The sequence below is a fragment of the Pipistrellus hanaki genome (assembly GCF_964339955.1).
Source record: "Pipistrellus hanaki genome assembly, chromosome: 2".
NCBI lineage: Eukaryota > Metazoa > Chordata > Mammalia > Chiroptera > Vespertilionidae > Pipistrellus > Pipistrellus hanaki.
This window is the reverse complement of record NC_140504.1, coordinates 146,913,557-146,933,919: the sequence shown is the minus strand read 5'-3', so window position 1 is coordinate 146,933,919 and position 20,363 is coordinate 146,913,557. Positions and strand designations below refer to the sequence as shown.

Below are 20,363 nucleotides of genomic sequence, written 5' to 3'. Positions count from 1 at the left end.
ATTTAAATAACCATAGTAATATGAAAGCTTCCCATGGGCTTTAAAGTCTACAGACATTATACACTCTCAATTCTTTTTATGTTACCTCTTAGATAATTCTCATTAATTGGCCAGGCATGCTTCTTATCCCTGCCCTTGAAAAACATTATAATTCCTTTCCTCAAAATAGCTAGTTTCTCTTTAAATGCTCAGTATTTGTATTTATTATCATTAGTACTACTGGCTTCCCAGCTTCCCAGTATGAAGAATAGTCACAAGTCCCTAATCCCCAAGAACCCTTTGATGTTCTTAGGAACTTAAGATACTTAAAATGTCCAATCATAACACCACACAATTTAGCTAACCCAAGTTAGTTTCAGGACTGCTAAGTAAATGCCAACTGAGCACTACAGTTTCTCTAAATATATTATTAGGTTTTGATAACCTGTCTACTTCAAGAGATAATCTGGTATTATCTTTAAATACTGCCTCTAAATACTGAGGCAAAAAAGTAATGACGGCTCAGTAATGTTTTTCCTTGATAAAAACATCATTTTTTTTTTCTTGCACAAACTACCTCTGCTATTAAAAAAAAAAACCTAAAATTTGTGGCAAATGCTTCTCATAAATGCATACTTACTTATAAATTATGCTTTACTATACTTGCTACATGTATTATAAATATATACAAAGAATCTGAGAAATTCCTAAGAATGAGGAAGAGTCATTAAGTAGTATTTCTTCCTATCTCCCAGGGGATTATCTCAAGCATCCCGGGTGTGCATATACCTCACCCATACATTTCTTTGGCATTCCTTTTACTGTATTAAAATTCACATGCCACAAAATTAACCATTTATCCATTTTAAAGCATAAAATTAAATTAAGCAATGTTTAGTACTCACAATGCATGCAACCATCTGCCCCTGGCAACCTTTAATCTTCCTATCTCTATAAATTTGCTTATTCTGGATATTTTATATAAATACCTGTCATGTCTGGCATCTTTCCCTTAGCATAATATTTCCAAGATTCAATTATGTTGTAGATGTACTTCATTTGTTTTTATGGCTGAACTAGAGACTCGGTGCACAGATTTGTCCAGGGCTGCATAGATTTGTCCAGGGCGTGTCCAGCCTGTCTTGCCCAGTCCCGACTGGCCAGACCCCAGCAGCAAGCTAATCTACCAGTTGGCCCATCTACCCCCTGGTGGTCAGTGCATGTCGTAGCTATCGGTCAAACCGTCACTTAAGCTTTTATATGTATACTAGAGGCCCAATGCATTAAATTTGTGCATGGAGCCCGGGGTGGGATCAGGCCTAAATGGGCAGTCGGACATCCCTCGCACGATCCAGGACTGCTGGCTCTTAACTGCTTGCCTGCCTGCCTTCCAGATTGCACCTAACTGCTTATGCCTGCCAGCCTGATCACCCCCTAACCACTCCCATACCAGTCTGATTGATGTCTAACTGCTCCCCTGCCAGCCTGTTTGTCCCCCAACTTCCCTCCTCTACTGGCCTGGTCACCCCTAACTGTCCTCACCTGCAGAGTTGATCACCTCCAACTGCCTTCCCTTGCAGGCCTGGTCCCTCCCAACTGCCCTCCCCTGCTGGCCACCTTGTGGTGGCCATCTTGTGTCCACATGGGGGCAGCTATTGTGTTGGAGTGATGGTCAATCTGCATATTACTCTTTTATTAAACAGGACAGAGGCCTGGTGTATGGGTCGGGGCCAGTTGGTTTGCCCTGAAGGGTGTCCCGGATCAGGGTGGGGGTTCTCTTGGGGAGTGGGGCAGCCTGAGTGAGGGGCCTGTGATGGTTTGCAAGCCAGCCACGCCCCCTGGCAACCCAAGTGGAGGCCCTGGTATCTGGAACTTATTTACCTTCTACAACTGAAACTTTGTAGCCTGGAGCGGAGCCAAGCCTTCTGATTGCTCCATGGCCGCTGCCATTTGTTTGGATTGTTTACCTTCTATAATTGAAACTTTGTAGCTTTGAGTGGAGGCTTAGGCCTGCAAGGGCAAGCGGAAAGCTTGGCTTCCTACTTGCCTGGGAAACCTAAGACTCCCTCCTGCTCTCTGTGGCTGTAGCCATCTTGCTTGGGTTTATTTGCAAACTCTGATTGGCTGGTGGGCATGGCTGGTGGGTGTAATGGGGTGATGGTTAATTTGCATATTACTCTTTTATAAGGTAGGATAGACTAGAGACTCGATGCACAAAATTCATGCAAGAGTAGGCCTTCCTTCCCCCAGCTTCTGGCACCGCTTCCCTCTAGCCACCAGCAGGCACCCAGGACCCGGGCTTCCCTCATAGCCCCAGCTTCATCCAGAAGGTCTGGAAGGATGTCTGATCTAATTAGCATATTTTGCTTTTATTATAGATAGTATTCCATTATAACAATACCACCTCATTTACAGACATCTGAATTGTTCCCACCTTTTGACTACTATAAAAAGGGCTACCAGGAACATGTGTGTGCAAGTTTTTATTTGAATGCTTGTTTTTAATTCTTTTCAGCAGAATTAAAATAAATATGGTAATTTTATGTTTCACTTATCAAGGCACCAACAAATTAATTTCTATAATGGGTACACAATTTTATTTTACATTTCCACCAGCAATGAATAAGGGTTTCTGTTATCCATTTTATAGACAACTGACTGGTCAAGAATACAATTTGACCCAAAACATGAAATGGTCTGTACTGGGCGTATTTTCACAGTCCACCCATCTTTCCAGGAAGACATCCTTGTGAAAGAACATTCTAAGATGGACTTGACTTCTCCTCCCCTTCCCTCAACAACTCCACCTCTGACCATTTATAATTTTGCTGGGAATGGAAACCTGACCCAAGGTAAGTCAATCTACAAAACAGCCAATAACCAGGTTCGCTTTACAGGATGTGAAGAGGCTCTGGAGAAAGGTCATGTAGATTTGAGACCAGGATAAGCATAGGGGGAAAGTCATCGCCAATTGCAAACTGAACTTATCAGGGGAAAGAAAAGTGTGCAAAAACATTAGTAAAAAGAGAAAAACAAGTCTACACTGCACTTAGAGAAGCTGAAGCAATTAAATAGTGATAGATTGTAACCTTTTGAAGCCTGGCTAGATTTTATTTCCTGACCTTGGATATTCATCAATTGTCTATTTAAAATAATTTTTTTAAAACATACTTTGAATGGGTTTCTGATTTCTGCAACCAACAAGCTCTTATTAAAACAAGCTCTCACTACCTCTATTTTATTTCCCTTGTAAGTTTTTAAAATAACCTAAAGAGGTTCCATACTGGTTACTAGATTTTAACAGCTGTGTTTAAATTGAATACCTTTTGAAGTACCATACAAAGGCTTTCATAGTGAATTTTTTAAAGTATGTGTCAGTAATTTTTTTAATCCACATTTCCTTCAAACAATGGTTTGTTTTTCCAGATTTTTTGTGGCAATCAACCTTAAAAGATGACCTTTCAACTTTTTCCTAGTGCCTGTTTTTCTAAATCTATTCACAGACTTCTTGAGTTTTTCTTCATAAAAAAAAGAAAGCTGAATGCAACTGCATTGTGGTTGATGTTATAAAAGTTGCATGATCATCTAGAAAAAATCCTGACTACCAATGAACTCAAGAGTCATATATTTTCCCTACTCCAGAGTTTTAGATCACACATTCTAAAAAACAATAACTATAACATCTAAAAAGTTCACCTTCTGTTCTGGAATTGCAAATATATAAAAGTTTCATATAGTATAAACAAGCTAGTAATTTCTAATCATAAACTAATTAATAAACAACACACATCAACTATAGACAAGCTACATATCTGTTAAACTATCTGTATAATATGTAGTTTCACAATAATTTCAAAAGCATAAGACATGTCTTGTCATTTTTAAATTACTTCTAGCAACTATTCAAAATATGTTTATATAGAGAAAGCTGAACAATATCTTCTATTGAAAATCTTTAAATACTAGGACAGACACACAAATAAATAAGGACTCATTTTCTTTCAAGACTTGCAATTCAATAAAGATAATCCCAACCAAATTCTTATCATTCTGTATGCTTTCTAAAGCATAATGGCAAAATTCTAGATTGTAAAAATGTATTTGAAACCATATAAAACATACTGATCATATCAAACTTTGTACACTTGTTTTTAATATAGTAACATTCTCTTTGGGGTTTGGTATTAACAATCGAACTGTCATTTTATATCGCCAGGCAAAAACATCATTTTACTACTATTCCTGATCACAAAAAACACCTTTCTATACCTACCTCCATCCCCCTACTATAATCTCTCCCCAGTTCCTGAGTGGATGTGGTATACTGGTCTGCTTAAGAAATGGGTAAAGGCCTAACCAGTTTGGCTCAGTGGATAGAGCGTCGGCCTGTGGATTGAAGGGTCCCAGGTTCGATTCCAGCCAGAGTCATGTGCCTTGGTTGCGGGCACATCCCCAGTGGGGGGGTGTGCAGGAGGCAGCTGATCGATGTACTCTCTCATCGATGTTTCTAACTCTCTATTCCTCTCTTTTTCTCTCTGTAAAAATCAATTAAAAATATATTTTAAAAAAAAGAAATGGGTAAAAATATATTTTGAGACTACTATAAAACTTATAAATTTCCTAATGCTAAAGCTTCTATTAAGTCTCAAATAAATGGTAATGCTTTAGATGGGTTTTATTGTTAATGAATACTTATTATCTATCCTATATAACAAATGGCTAATATGCAAATCAAATGGCAGAACTACTGGTCACTATGATGCGCACTGACCAATCAATGCAGGAGCTGCCCCTGGTTGTCAGTGCACTCCCAAAGAAGCCAGGCTCATGTCTGGTGAGCGCAGCGGCAGTGTCAGGAGCCTTTCCCGCCTCTGCAACAGCACTAAGGATGTCCGACTGCTAAGGATGTCCACCAGGAGCGGGCCTAAGCTGGCAGTCGGACATCCCCAGGGCTCCAGGACTGCAAGTGGTGCAGGCCGAACTGAGGGACCTCCCCCAAGTGCACAAATTTCATGCACTGGGCCTCTAGTCCTATATAATAAAATCCCAGCAACCATAACAGCGTAATGACCAGAGAGACCGGTGGAACCAGTCACTATGATTCACACTGACCACCATGGGCCAGATGCTCAATGCAGGAGGAGGGGAAAGGGGGCACAGTGAGGCCTGGAGGTACATGCTATAGCCCATGGATCTCAGGAACTGCAAGCCCAGAGCTTGCTTTCCAATAAAAATAAATAAATTGGGGGAAAAGAAAAAAAAGCAGCCCATGAGAAGAATGGCTCCAGCAGGGAAAGGCCTCCCCTGGCCCTGCCTAGCCTGACAGTGCACCGCAGGCTCACGGGGACTCACCGGTGACATGCAGGAAGCACAGCCCCTTCAACTCCAAAGCCGACTGCACCAACAGCTGCTCCCTGTCCAGCTCCATGGCGGACACAGCACTGCCAGGCCGCCTCAGCTCCGACTTCCAGTTTCTGGCTTCCTGCCTGCCCCTTCCTGTGTACTGCATGCGGTTGGCAGCGTGGCTTCACACACACACACACCCGCCCCGAGCCAATAGCACCGCAGCACAGCCAGAGAGTGGCAGGACACAGCCACCAGCACTGGCTGGGCATTAATGTGGCCGTGTAACTGAAATCCATGTGCATATTTACATTTGTAGGGAAGCAGTGCAGCCCACTCCTGTAGCCCACATCATCTTCTAGGGCAGGCTAAGAAAGGCCTGCTGATCTCTGTGTTTCACCTCCCATCCAGAATCAAAACCTCTTGGGAATGAATGATCCTAGCGATGGCCCCAAGATATGCTCAATGTCACTGCACAGACATTCCCACTCATTACAGCCTGTTCCTCAGCCCACAGTGCCCTGCTCCATCCACTGCCACTCCTCACTTGTCACCCCTTGAGGACCATCTTATGTTATCCTATCTGAAATGTGAGCAAGATCTCAAATGACCCCATTAATAGCTCCCTTGCCCTACCTTTCTTCCTCTAAAAACCTTGTATTTAAAAAATATATATTTGGCCGAAACCGGTTTGGCTCTGTGGATAGACCGTCGGCCTGCGGACTGAAAGGTCCCAGGTTCAATTCGGATCAAGGGCATGTACCTTGGTTGCAGACATGTCCCCAGTTGGGGGTGTGTAAGACGCAGCTGGTCGATGTTTCTCTCTCATCGATGTTTCTAACTCTCTATCCCTCTCTCTTCCTCTCTGTGAAAAATCAATAAAATATATTAAAATATATTTGGCTGAAATCGGTTTGGCTCAATGAATAGAGCACCGGCCAGAGGACTGAAAGGTCCCAGGTTCGATTCCGGTCAAGAGCATGTGCCTTGGTTGCGGGCACATCCCCAGTGGGGGGTGTGCAGGAGGCAGCTGATGGATGATTCTCTTTCATCGATGTTTCTGACTCTCTATCCCTCTCTCTTCCTCTCTGTAAAAAATCAATAGAATATATTTTAAGAAATAAAATAAAAATATATATTTGATGGATTTTGGAGAGGGAAATAGAGATAGAAACATCAATGATGATAGAAAATCGACTGGCTGCCTCCTGCGCATTCCAGCCTCCTGCGCATACCAAACTGGGGATGGAAACCTCACCTGGCTCCTCCCCTCATCCCTGCCCCCATGCTTCCGGTAGTGGCATGGCAGCCCCCCCACCCTCTCCACCCCCCCACCCCCCGCGCAGGGAACTGTGGGGTGGCAGGGCGCCAAGGGCAGCAGCATCCGAAGTCTGTTCCTTTCTCACCAGGCCCAGCCAGCACCCGGCCCAGCCTGCATCACCTTATCTCCTGACCCTGCCAGTATAAACATTAGCAATGTTATCAACGAGTTAACCTTTTGCAAGACCTCAAGAATCTAGAAACCCTAAGGCTTTTCACCCTCTATCTGGTTCATAAAAGGTTACAACATCATTAAATGAAGCTTTCCAAGGTCCTTTAAATATATATTTTTAAAAATATTCTTGTACAATGAGAATTCAGAGGCAAAAGAGCAAATCACATTTTCATCTGAAAATTTATTTCCAGTGAGCATCTTCTGAATTGGAAGAGAAAGCTCTGATGTTAAAAATCAGGGCCTATAAACTCTTCCATACTTGCTCTCCCTAGAGCCAGAACTTCAAACTTAGAGATCAGTTTCCATTCTTCTGATTCAAAAAATCAGCAAAAAGCCAATTCCCAAACAGAAAGGGCAATCCACAGTGAAGTACATGATCTCAGTCAGTCTGACCACTTAGGCCAAGAAGGGAGTCACTAGGTATTATCCACCACTATAACATATTTCATCAACCTTGAGATCAAAGCATTTGAGATGAAGCATATTTATTTTGATTCCCCACCCCTTAATCTTTGAGAAGGCACATCTGGTAAAATAATACACAGCTGGACTCTTGCCAGAGAAAAAGATACTCATTAGTCCCTTGCTTATAGAGGAGTTTTTCATTTGGAAAAATAAATATATAAAAGCACACTGTAGATTTATGTCCTGGAGAAGAGAAGAAACAGGGTACAAGTACCTAGAACATCTGCAGATTCATTTCACTGGCCTATAGCCTCATTACCAAGAATCCGGTCTAAGGATAAAACTCTACCCACAGTATCTTTTCAGTCATTTAGAAGTGTTTAAATGACCCTATATGTGATATCCTTACAAACAAGATGGATAAATTTTAGCTAAATGATAGGATAGAAGGTTGCTGATTAAATAATCCATGTTAATTTAGAAGATAGTTGCAACTGGAATAAAGAGCTCTGTCCTGCTAGCTCCAGACAAAGAATTATGCCATGCTCACTGTTTTCTATTAATAACATATATGTATTTTCTTAAACTGGCCACCAGGAAGTACTCATTCAGCAGTGGTAGAGATTCTTCTGTGTATGCTGGGCAATGCCCATTTCCTAGTTTCAAAAGGCAATTATTTGCAGAAATTTTCCAGCATGAGAAGAAAAATACTTGATGGGTATATGTACATCTGTGTGTACAGAACAGCAAACCATCTACCCAACTTGTCTTTTTTTCCCTTTACCTCAAGGGACTTTTAACATTTTTAAACTGCCAGAAATATGTTTTTGAGATTTAAAAGCACTTAAACAGGTATTATAATACTATTTTTAACAATGACTATTTTTGAGGGAGGGAGGGGGTCAAAAAAAAATCAATAAAATATGTAAAAATAAAAAAATAAAATAAAAATAAATAAAAAAAACAATGACTATTTTTAAAAATGGCAATTTGGGTTAAAAAGAGCCAATATTATATCCAACCATCTCTTGGCTCTAGACAAAAAGCATAGAAACAGGGCTTTACTGAAATAGATTACATCTGATATGATCAAACACCTTCTCCCAATTTACCTTAAATTATCTCCAAACAAAATATTAATCAAAATGCTCCCTCTTCTCCTTTCTCATAATGTGTTTTCTTTGCAGGGGAGGGAGTGAAATGTCAAAAGGTGTTATTTCAAAAGATTTGAAACAAGGCAAAAAAGAAGTTATTTCCTTTTGTCCAAAGTCACCCAATGAGGCATTAATTTGAGAACACTGTCCTAATAATAAAACAACTGCTATGGAAATTCAAAGGACTTTGAATATTCTAGAAATTCACAAAACTGTAATGATGTCATTCTCAAGACTTAGGAATATGGAACATCATTTTTTAACAACTGTTGGACAGGAACATCATCCTTCAGAATCATCATGAAGGGAGCTCTTACCAAAAAGTAACATTAATAAATTTGTGGGAAAATATTTTTCATCATCAATAACCAGCTAAGCCTTAAGAGAGTATCTCCTTTGCCAAAGAACCAATAAAAAGGAAAAACTAGAAATAGCAGAATATAATTTTGTAAAAATGCACATTTCTTGAGTTTTGGTATTTCCCTAAGACTTATGCTCTGCTTTCTTCACTTGTAGTTAAACAACTCTACTCTTATGAGCTGTTTTTCTTTCTCAAATTGGACTTCAAACATTTCAAATATATGACAATGCTAAAGCATTCCAAAAATAATGAATAAAATGCTCAGAGACAGTATCTCTATCAAATCCAATATTAAAATATTACTTACAAAATTTCAGAAGGGAGACCTATGCTAAAAGGCTACCAAATTACCATATGCAAATATGAATTATTTGTAATGCATGGCAAAAAGATTATTATGTTCCACAATCAAGACTTGATACTTTGTTTTGTTATATACCATTATCTGGCAACTGTCACAACAAAAAACATTACAAAGGTTCTTCATATCAGTATTTTTACATAGATTATATAATCTGATTGTGATATTAATTCAAAAGCCTACACTGTAAAATAAAGATGATTAACATATATATATATATATATATATATATATGTCTGTCTTTTACTATGGTATATATATGGTATATATATGGTATGATACATGGTAAACACTGTTAACAGTTCCTTTCAGGATTATTTAGACATAATTAGCTCCAATTCTTCAAAGGAAATTTAAGATAAACTGATAAATTTGGAACTCTGAATTCTTTATTTTAAAAAGTACCTTTATCATGAAGGTTAAGAACTAGTATTATTTTAAGATACGGTCTCCCTTATAACTTAGAATTAGGTAAAAGCAATCTCAAATGCTCTATGTCAATTATAGAGCAGACTAACTCTTTTCCAATTTTATAAATTAAGTCAAATGACATAAAACTTATTAAAAACAAAAACATCATCAACCAAGTTTCTACATGTCACTTCTAATTGAGACATGTTGAAGTACCAAAACTAGAAAACCATATTGCCATTGAGAAAATAAAAGTTGAGTTTTAAAGTCTTTCTTTTTTTGGTAGATTTTTTTTTTTAATGAGATGAAAAAATTATGTATGTTAAACTTAAAACTTCAGCTAAAGCATTAGTTTTTAGCTGTAAAAGAAATGCTAAGAATAGACATTTACAAGTACTGAAAACTTGGGGAATAATAAACAAAGCAGAATTCATGGTTACCATATTTACACATACTCTTTGTTGTGTTTCAGTGCCACATGATCTGATTCAAAGTAATAAACATCAGGATCATCATCTTCCTCTTCTGTAATGTGCGGATTGGCACTCTCTTTGGCAGATGGCAAATTTCCAATATTGAGTCTTGCCTCCGAGGGTGGCTTACTTTGTCCTTCACTCCCATAATTTTCAGAGTCACAACATATCCGTTTATTATTCTGAGAAATTTCATCAGGATTTGTGGGAGACTCACTTATATTATCACTAACAGTTACATTTGTTTCATTGGGACTCAGATTATTCTCCTCCAGTTGTCCATTTTCTCTGCAAGGAGAACTGTTTTTCGTGGGACTTCTGGTCGGGGCTGCCCTTCGAGGTGAAGTTCTCAGAGTATATCGATGTTCTTGAGGTTCTGCTAAAGACATCGTTTGAGCTGACACACCGTCTAGAACAGAAGATGGGTCCAGTTCTCCAGAGTCTGGCATACTCTCAAGTCTTGTGTCCAGGGCGCTGTTGGTATTTTCATTACACTGCTCTTTTGAGGCACTGCTATCTCCCACCACATCTACTTCCTCTTCAGAATCCCTTAAAGACGACTGAATTTCAGGAAATGGGCCGGTAGCTGGCTCAGTCGTCAGCTGATTAACATGCTCCACAGGCAGGCAGGCAGTTACTCTTTTGTGGTCCTCCAACTTGACCTGCACTTCAGAATTTGTGCAAGGCACGTTATGGTCTATATAACTGTCCTCCTTCCTACTGTCAAGAAACACTGAAGTGCGGGTGTCCGAATCCCCATTTTCAGCTACTGATTTCTCCTGCAATGGGTAGGAACCAGTGCTGTTTTGCTTAGTGTTCCCATCAGGCTGACAGTCATCAGAGTTTACACCAGCTGAATCACTGTCATCAACACCATTGACAGCCAAATAGCCTGTGATTTCTTCAACTACTGCAGAATTAAGTGGCCCCTCCTCACTGACATTCACCTTTTTAATTTCCCTTTTCTCACAATCATCCAGTATAAGACATCGACAAGCTCGTTTAGTCCCTTGAAAATCTGCATCATTGTCCACTACTGTACTTCTCTGTTCTGCTGACTCCTTGTCTGATTTTACAGGCGAATCTTCTTCTGAACTGTTTGGTGCTTCAGATCTAAGACAACGCTTAATTCTTTTTAAAACTGGTGAAACAGGTTCTGTTTGCCTTTTCTCACAATTTTCTACAGCCTGCCTTTCTATATTATCTTTTTCTGAAGAAAGTCGTCTTTTCCTAGGGCTTACCCATGATTCTCGAGTATTTTGCGGTTTTAAATCAGTAGTTCTCCCACTATTACTTCCCTTCTGAATTTGCACAGGCTCTGGTCTCTTCTTTGGTGATCTTGATCGTACTTGAGAATGAGAAGAGATTTCTTCAGGGTGAGCAATGCTACGATTTCTTAAAGTTCTACCACAAAAAGATTCATCCAAGCCGTTTAACCCCACTGTTGATCTTGTAACACGAGTAGATCGGGAAGCAGCCATACTATGGCAAGTCCCTACAATACGGTCATCATGATCCACTCATTGGGAAACCTTCAAAAATGTAAACAAAATAATGAGAAAAAGGTAATAGTTAATATTCCTAAAACAAAGGTATAAAGCCACAATTTTTTAATCCAAGTATAGCCAATATTAACAAATTACTTGACATAATTTATTAACATTTTTTTTAAATGCTATTAATAATAACTAACCACTCATTATATGGCAGTTGATATGTTCCAGGAATCATTCTATATGCTTTATATACATTAACTCACTTAAATCTCATAACAACTAGAATAGGTGCTATTATCAATCCCTACTTTACAAATGAAGGGACTGAGCCACACATTTTAAGTTATCCAAAGCCACCCAGCTAAGTGGCAGGGCAGGACTCTAGATTTTAACCTGCTTCACTGTGTATCTGCCTCTCAGACTTGGGCACAAAGGGCCCAGAAAAGACCTCTCTCAAAGACAGGATTTCATCTTGGTTATTAAAATAATAATCTTGAATTTATGTAGAAGCTATCAAAAAAACTATCCCAATCATTTCTCATGTTTTCTCAAAATATTCCCAGGAAATAAAAAGGAATATTTTTAAATATTTTAAAATAGAAACTGCTCTTTTAATTCACTCTTACTACAAGGAGTTTCAGGTCAAATCCTTTGATAACAAACTACATGGCATGAAAAAAATTTTTATTGCAGCAGAATGTTTTTTTGTGAAGCAGATTGATAGAACTCACAATCTTAGCTTGCAGTGGGCTAAGGGCAAAACATAGAAAAACCAAGCCTCGCTAGTTCCTATACGTAGAGCCATAATTAGCAAGTGAAACACAGTATTCTAAAAGAGGATTAGAAAACTAAGGAAAGAAGCCCCTGAAGCAAATACTGCATTTAAGAAATCAGGAGTATACTTATAACCCCATCCTTTCCTTCTTTGAACTCCTATGTATGCGAGTATGCCACAGTTTTAAAGCATATTGGGGAGATGAGCTTTTTCTGGTGTGAATGCTTGGTATTCCTAAGATGAATATGAGGAAAACTGAAAAAAACTTTGAGGGGTTTAGTGGTTATTTCCCAAAGGCTCTCTCACTGAGCAAAATAAAGGAGCTGTTAACATTTCAAGTCTCCATTCTTCTGCTCCTATGTTTAGCTTCCATAAGATACTTTGCCACTTCACTGTCTAACTTCTAACTGGAGTGCTGGATAGACAGGAAAATAAGTCAAAAATGCCTGTGGTACAGTTTCACAGTGTCCCTCCCCCCTCTCCCTCTTCCTGTCTGCCATCCTTCAGCCTTTCTCTAATCCCCCAAATGCCATTCTACGCCCCCCCCACACACACACACACCCACACACACTCCCCGCAAATCAAATACAATGTTCTTTATCTCAATTGGAAGTATGTAACAGAAAGGTTATAAAGAACCACAGAATGCACAGCAACTTGTTATCACAAACAAAAAGAGAAACATTAAAAGCAAATCTTGCTGTTCCTGCCTGTTGGCAAATGAACTGAGTGAGAAAGTACCCAATAACATATTTAAGTTGGTTGAATGTAGCTTTGTTTCAGAGTATAGCATACTTTTAAATTTCTAATTATTAATTTTTAAAAATTTTACAAGAACCATAAAACCAGTTCTGGGATTAAAGCATGAAAATTTGTTCTAGAAATCAATCACATGAATAAGTGTGGGATGCCAATCAGAACTTAGAAGTACATTTCTCACAGTAAACTTTTACAGTTTTGGGATTCATTAGAGGAACCTGACATGTAATTCTCTTTTGTTAAATCATATTAAGATTACATTCTCTTATTTTTATTCACATATAATAAAGTGTATGACCCATAAATATCCACTTTTAATTACAAAAATTTTTTATTTTGAATGATGTTTCAAAAAAGCACAAACTAAAAAATTTAATATAAATTTATTTGTCTCATATACCCAAACTTGGACCTCTCAATCTTAAAGGTGACTAATTTTTAAATATTAAATACCTATGTAAATTTACGAAGAAAACAAATGAATTATAAAATGCAAATATCATTGATGCAAATTTGATTATATTCATGATTTATGGCTCAAATATAGTAATGAAAATAGTAACACCTAACACACATTTTAAAAAAACCTGGTAATCTTTACTTTTTAAAATGTGATGCCAAGTGCCAAAACCGGTTTGGCTCAGTGGATAGAGCGTTGGACTGCGGACTGAAAGGTCCCAGGTTCGATTCCGGTCAAGGGTATGTACATTGATAGCGGGCACATCCCCGGTAGGGGGTGTGCAAGAGGCTGCTGGTCAATATTTCTCTCTCATTGACGTTTCTATAATAGCTCTCTATCTCTCTCCCTTCCTCTCTGTAAAAAATCAATAAAATATACTTTTTTTTAAAAAATGTGATGCCAAGTAAGGGCATATAAGTCACAAATGATTCCAATGAGCATTCCTAGCCCTTCTTTCTATGTTAATCTGAATGAGAGCAAAATCCCTATGTTGTCCTTAATAAAATAAGCATATTAGTAGTAGTAGCACCCAGAAGTACTATAGTACTATATAAAACACCACATGTGAGGGCCTATTTTATTCCTCTACCATCCAGTGATCAAAACACTGATTAATAGGAAAGATTAAACCTTTGTTTCTTTTACTAAAAATGTTATTATTCCATTCAATAATTACAATGAAGTCCAAATTTTATAGTTCTCAAATCCTGTGCTATTGGGCGATAATTAAAGTGGAACTGGTTTTATAACAAAGACCTTTTGGTATCTCAAACTTCTGCAATTCAAAGTGTAGCCTGAGGACCAGCATCATGGGCATCTCTTGCAAGCTTGTTAGGCCCCGCTCCAGACTTGCCAATTAATCCGATTCCTAGGTAATTCATATATCTCTGAGGGTTTGAGAAGCAGGGCCTTAAGACTACTACAAACAGACAGTATTATATTAAAATAACAGTGTCATCAAGTTTCAAACTAAATTAGACTAATTTATCTGATTCCTTATTTGCTACCAATAATAAAAATATTTATAAATAAAGCCATAATCTCTTTGGCAAAGAAAGCACCAAATAGAGAATTGTAAAAATCTCTTGCCTGAAATTAACATAAGGTAATAAATTGCTTAAAATTCTGAGAACTAGAGTTTAATGATATTTTAAATATTTTATTTATTTATTTATTTTTAAAGAGAGAGAAAGGGACAATAGTGAGAGAAGCATCAATATGAGAGCAAAACATCCATTGGCTGCCTCCTGCACATACCTTCACTGGGGATCAAGCCCAAAACCCAGGCATGTGCCCTGACCAGGAATTGAACCCATGACCTTTCAGTGCATAGGACAATACCCAACTGAGCCCATGCAAGATAAATAATGTTTTAATATTCTACCCTCTCATGATTTTTCTTCTGTTCTAACTTTTTTCTTTCCTTTTCTACTTTGGACAAGCATACATAAAGGCATACATTTTCCGTAGTTACCTGATAAACAGAGTACAAAATTCAGTGACCAGAAAGGGGCAAAAGGAAGTCCTAATTATCTCAACCAAATCTCAACATTATTTTGCCATGGTTAAGCAAAGTATTATAGACTAAAGCAATTGTTTCCTTCATTTTAGCTGCATAATACAGTTACTGAAGAAATTCAGAGAATTTCTTTGGAGCACAAAATTGTATTTCTGACAAAATTTAAGTTGCTAAGGGAACAAAAAGAAACTCAGTTATAAAACAGTATCTCAGAAAAGACTTTTGCTAGGTAACAAAATAGGAGGTACAAGATGAAATCCTTAGCCAGCACCCTACTGGAACTGAAAATTCAATCTTTAGTTTTAGAATAAAAGGAAACTGTTAGTTAACATATTCATATAAGCAAAACCCAATCTAGCAACTAGAAAGAAGTTTTCCCTATATGTTATCCACCGCTAATGAATAGGATGCCACTTTCTAAAATAGAGAAAAGAATGTAATGCATCATTAGAATTAAACTGACTCCCTTCCTCTCTTTTGTACCCTCATAAAGTTTTCAACCTTTGGAGGGCTTATCTGAGAAGAGCAGCTACCAACCAAATTTCAGCCTCTCCTTTCATATTAAGCCCTAAATCCTACCCCAAATTCCACATATCTCAACCATTTACTTTCTGTTGGAACTACTCTTCCCCCAATTTGAATGTACTTTTATCTAAAATTTAATAGGGTTCTAAAACAGAATTAGCTATGTTTCATATCATAAATTTCTTGCCCCTGTGAACACATCAGAAGTACATCAATAAGAACTGAAAGGAATAATAAAAGATTAAACTAAAATGGTCCTCCTAATGCAACACTACTCCAGCTATCACCTTTACTTAAGAAAAAGAAATCTCAAGATGATATTTCAAAGATACTGCTTGTAACCTTTTGCTCCCACTATAATTATCAAAGTAGTACAGTTAATTTTGGGGATTGAGGGACTGGTGGTAATCAATTCTCCATTAACAACAATGTTCTGGCTGATATTTATTACAATAATATTTAGTTTTATTGAATGAACAATTTTCAAGAAACTGGTCATGATACCAGGTAGACAAACCAAAGTGAAAAGCAAAAAAGAGCAAGAGCAACTGAAAAATATAATGAATATTATTATTTTTCTTTCTGTCTAGAAGAGCGATTTTCAGATAGACAGTTCTTAGGGGGTAGAGAGCCTGAGCAAAAAAAGAAAAAAATAAAGAACTCATTGACAGGGACAATTATGCGGTGATAACAGAAGGGAGGAATGGGGAGAGGTAGAACAGGGAAGGAAGAGGGATAAATGGTGATGAAAAAATAAAGAAAAATAATTTTTATAACACTCAAACCTGACTATTTAGTTAGGGACACTGACCTCTTTCTTTTCCCTTAGATTGTAAAACTAAAAAATGAAAATAGCCAACAAAACAATAGCTGTTCAGTATAGATGAATCAAAATTACTTTTTTTTTTTTTTTTTTTTTTTTTTTGTCAGATAGCAAAAAAAATATGCCACAGAATTTTAGTAATTAGTTTATGTATGCCATGGGGTGGAAAAGGTTGAAAATCGCTGGTTTAGAACGTAAGAATGAACTGTTTAATAATAGTTCAGACTATCCTTGTCACACAATTCTTTTAAGACATTTCTTCAGCTGAGCAATTACCACTATTTCTATCAGATTAAAAGAACCTGTAAGGTTAAAAGTAGGAGAGTGAAACCTGGGAACCACCTACGCAATTCAACTTATTCTTAATATTCATCTTTCTGAAGCTTGGTAACTCTGTTACGTATTGCCTTGCATAAAAGGATCTCCTCTTTCCCATTAAGAGAAACAGATATATGATTGATAGATGACAGATGGATAGATTAGAGCTGAATGAATACCCACTTAAAGCGACAATTGGGAACAAAGAAAAGTAAAGAAATTTCACAATGTCCTTGAATAAAAAAATACATAGATGGTCAAATATGCTCTAAAGATTGCAATGTATTAGTCACTTCATTTATTGGAAAGAGAGAGAAAATATTTCATCCCCATCCCATTCCCTATAGCCTCACATTCCTAAGAGCTATATAATTTTCCATGCAGAATATAGACAAATAAGCTTCCCCCTCAAAAAAAAGAAATCAAACTATTGATATCTTTCTTCACTACTGCAAAACTAAATAACTTACCTGTACAACCAAAGATCTATCATTGTGGAAATATTATCTCTTTTCCTTATATCCTGAAGGAGTTGGAGCTATGATCTAGAATAGAGCTTAAGCATCAGGGTTTCAGACTTTCAGCTTCAGCCATGGAGAATACTAGAACCTCTTAAATTCCTTTCTTTAAAATAAAATAATGAAAAAAAATTAAAGAAGCAAATTAACTTATGCTAATAGATATACTCCTTCTATAATAAGAGGAAATAGCAGGTAACAGAGTATCTGTTCACAGTACTTCTTGGTGACTTTGTAGCCTCAGAGATACTTAAGAAACTGGAAAAGATCTTTAGGAACCAATAACAACAACAAAAAAAGCTTAACATGTACTAAATCCTTACAACTCAATATTAGTTTGAGTCAAACTTTGACTCAGTTTGTTATCTATCAATAGAATCTCAGGCAGTATTTTTTGGAGATGACCCAAAGACTACCCATGATATGAGTCCTAATACAAAACCTATAAATTTTTATTCTAGAGCCTTTCCCAAATGTTGGCCTTCATATACAAAACTGGGAATTGAACAAGAAAAATAATTTAGGTTATACACACCAACTAATCAACCAAGTCTTCTCTATCTATATGATAACCTTGATGACTATTAAAGTGCTACAAAGACTATTATAAAGGGAAATTTCTACTATTTTGGCATGTGGATTTTCAACAAGGACAAAACCAATAAGGATTTTCTGGTTTTAGTACCCAGTTGGCCAGATATTTTAATTACCTTAATTAAATTCCATTTCATGGTCAGTTAGGCTAATTACAGTTTTATTTTATAATAATGTATTATAATATCTTTTTCAGAGAATCTGACTAAAATGAATGATTATGAATGTCTATTTGGAAACAAGGAGAAAGACCAGGAAAAAGACTAGTGATGATTATGATAGTAATTGTCATTTTATTATAAACATAAAACTAATCGTTCTAAAAGTGCTACTATTTTCGGTGAAGGTTTATTTTTAAAACTGATGTACCTTATCAAGCTTTGTAAACCAGAGTTACTGCTTAATAAATTAGATAATGTTTTAGTCAGCTAGGAAGTGAAGAGGGCTGATATATAATATCAGTAGACAAAACCTCTCCCAAATATGCTTTGTAAATTATTAAAAAGTAAAAGGTAGGAAAATTAACTAAATAAAGTAACTTAATACTACATTTAAATAAAATGTTTGAAATTAACATGAGGAGGGTTAACAGTAAAAACATAGTCCTATAAAAAGTAACTCATAACATGAAAATTCACTTTTCTTAAAGCAAAGATTCCAACTGCCAACTCCTTTGTACCTAACCCTGAAAACGTTTCACAAACATGGCAAAACATTACATTCTACAGTGCATGGTGGTGATGGCAATCATCAGAGATAAAGAGAATCCACAACATAAGATGTGTCTTGAGTATACACTGATACACCAAATCTAGCCTTCTGTCAAGTTCTAGTCACCAGGTTACTACCTTTTTGTATAGGATTTGCTATAGGAACATCATCCATTATATTTACCAAGCAAGGACATCTGCAATTGTTATTTTCACAGAAGAACTGATACTTACAGCTGAGTTCTACAAGTATTAACATAGGATCGTGCAAATGTGTTTCTAAATAGCCTCATACACTAAAAAACAAACTTTAGTCAATTACTTCTACTAATACTACAGCCTGTTTGGCCTTAATAAAGATTACATTTTTCTTACCTTTTTGAAAGTGTTTCGCCTAGTATTTGATTCCCAAGCGTCTGCATTTATCTGTCATCATTGTTACTGTCCATATTACATTGAGACTTCAGGTATTAATTATTTATATGGTTGTACTAGCACAACTTGATATCTGTGAAGGGAAACCACAATATAGTCACTATGGTTGTGTTAACTGTTTACAGATTTGTGGATAAAACTGACGATTCTAAGCAGACGTTACAATGCATTTTCTAATAAATTACAAAAAAAAATATATTCCCAATATTTAGCTACAAAATGTGTTATCTTCAATGATAGATGATTTGCTAATAAAGGTCTTACAAATGCTTCTCAGAGTACCAACATAAAATACTTCAAAAATTACCTCAAAATTTAAATTCTTACAAATAATAAAAGCTCCTTAGATTCCTTTTGACTACCAACATAAATATACATCATTTTCCAGAAGTCTGTAACTTCTCAGACATTAATAGAAAAGTATCATTTTTATGTTATATTATAATAAACTTATAATGCTAATGAATAAAATAAAAAGGATCCCTTAAATGTGACTTTAATACTGTCGATGCCTTTTTAAGTAATATTTTTGCTCTGGTTACATTATCCCTCTGTGACAAATTTATCAACATAATTTTGAAAGTAAATAGAAAATAAATATGACCAAGTAAATTAAGAAATGAACTAAGATATAACTGTACAAAAACAATTCTTTAAAAGTAAGCTTCTTAAAAACACATATTTTATTCAAGATAACAAGTCTGAAAAGCATATTGATGTGCTTACAATGAAGAAAAGCATTATAAACATATTCATATATATTAAAGAGAGAAACCTAAGAATGGCATTCTGGAATAATTCACCATGGTGTGCCATTCCAAAGTTCTGTCTAATAAAAACAAAGAGTAAAAATCTGCCAAGAAAATTCAGACAGCCTTAGGCTGTTTTGTGGATAAAATGTGCTACTAGAGTTCTCAACCTGCCAAAGTTTTTTTCATTAACAGTAGAGTAGAAACCAATATAATCCTATCTAATAAAGGGATGACACTCAAATTGACCATCAATCCAACACACAAGATTGCTGCACCTATGTGGACACAAAATGGCCACCACAAGATGACCAGCAGGAGAGGGCAGTTAGGAGGGCCCAGGCCTGAGAGAGAGAGCAATTGGGGGTGAGGAAAGGATAGTTGGTGGAGGTGGGCCAGGCCAGCAGAGGAAGGCAGTTGGGGGCGACCAGGCCTGCAGGGGAGGGCAGTTGGGGGTGACCAGCCCGGCAGGGGGACAGTAGTTTGGGACAATCAGGCCGACGGGGGAAGTTAGGTGTAGATCAGGCTGGCAGGCGAGTGGTTAGAGGCTGATCAGGCTGACAGGCAAGCAAACAGTTGGGAGCCAGCAGTCCTGGATTGTAGGAGGGATGTCCGACTGCCCATTTAGGCCCGATCTTAAATGGGCAGTCGACCATCCCTCAAGGGATCCCAGATTGGAGAGGGTGCAGGTTGGGCTGAC

The 20,363-nt window shown here is 37.2% G+C and overlaps 1 protein-coding gene across 9 annotated transcripts in view; it reads right to left on the bottom strand.

The window, feature by feature from the left end:
• The window catches only part of ZZZ3 (zinc finger ZZ-type containing 3), an 88,818-nt gene that overhangs the window by 37,874 nt on the left and 30,581 nt on the right, over positions 1–20,363 (bottom strand). For 3 of the 9 annotated variants that reach the window (XM_084872138.1, XM_084872134.1, XM_084872135.1), the window contains exons 2-4: positions 18,855–18,987; positions 17,128–17,281; positions 9,965–11,514 (exon numbers count right to left, since the gene is read on the bottom strand). In XM_084872138.1, the coding sequence (XP_084728264.1) occupies positions 9,965–11,463 (1,499 nt within the window). In that variant the 5' untranslated portion in view covers positions 11,464–11,514; positions 17,128–17,281; positions 18,855–18,987. Of the gene's footprint in view, positions 1–9,964; positions 11,515–17,127; positions 17,282–18,854; positions 18,990–20,363 lie in introns of those variants that run through there. The other 6 variants (XM_084872139.1, XM_084872141.1, XM_084872140.1 and 3 more) reach the window with 3 other exon arrangements.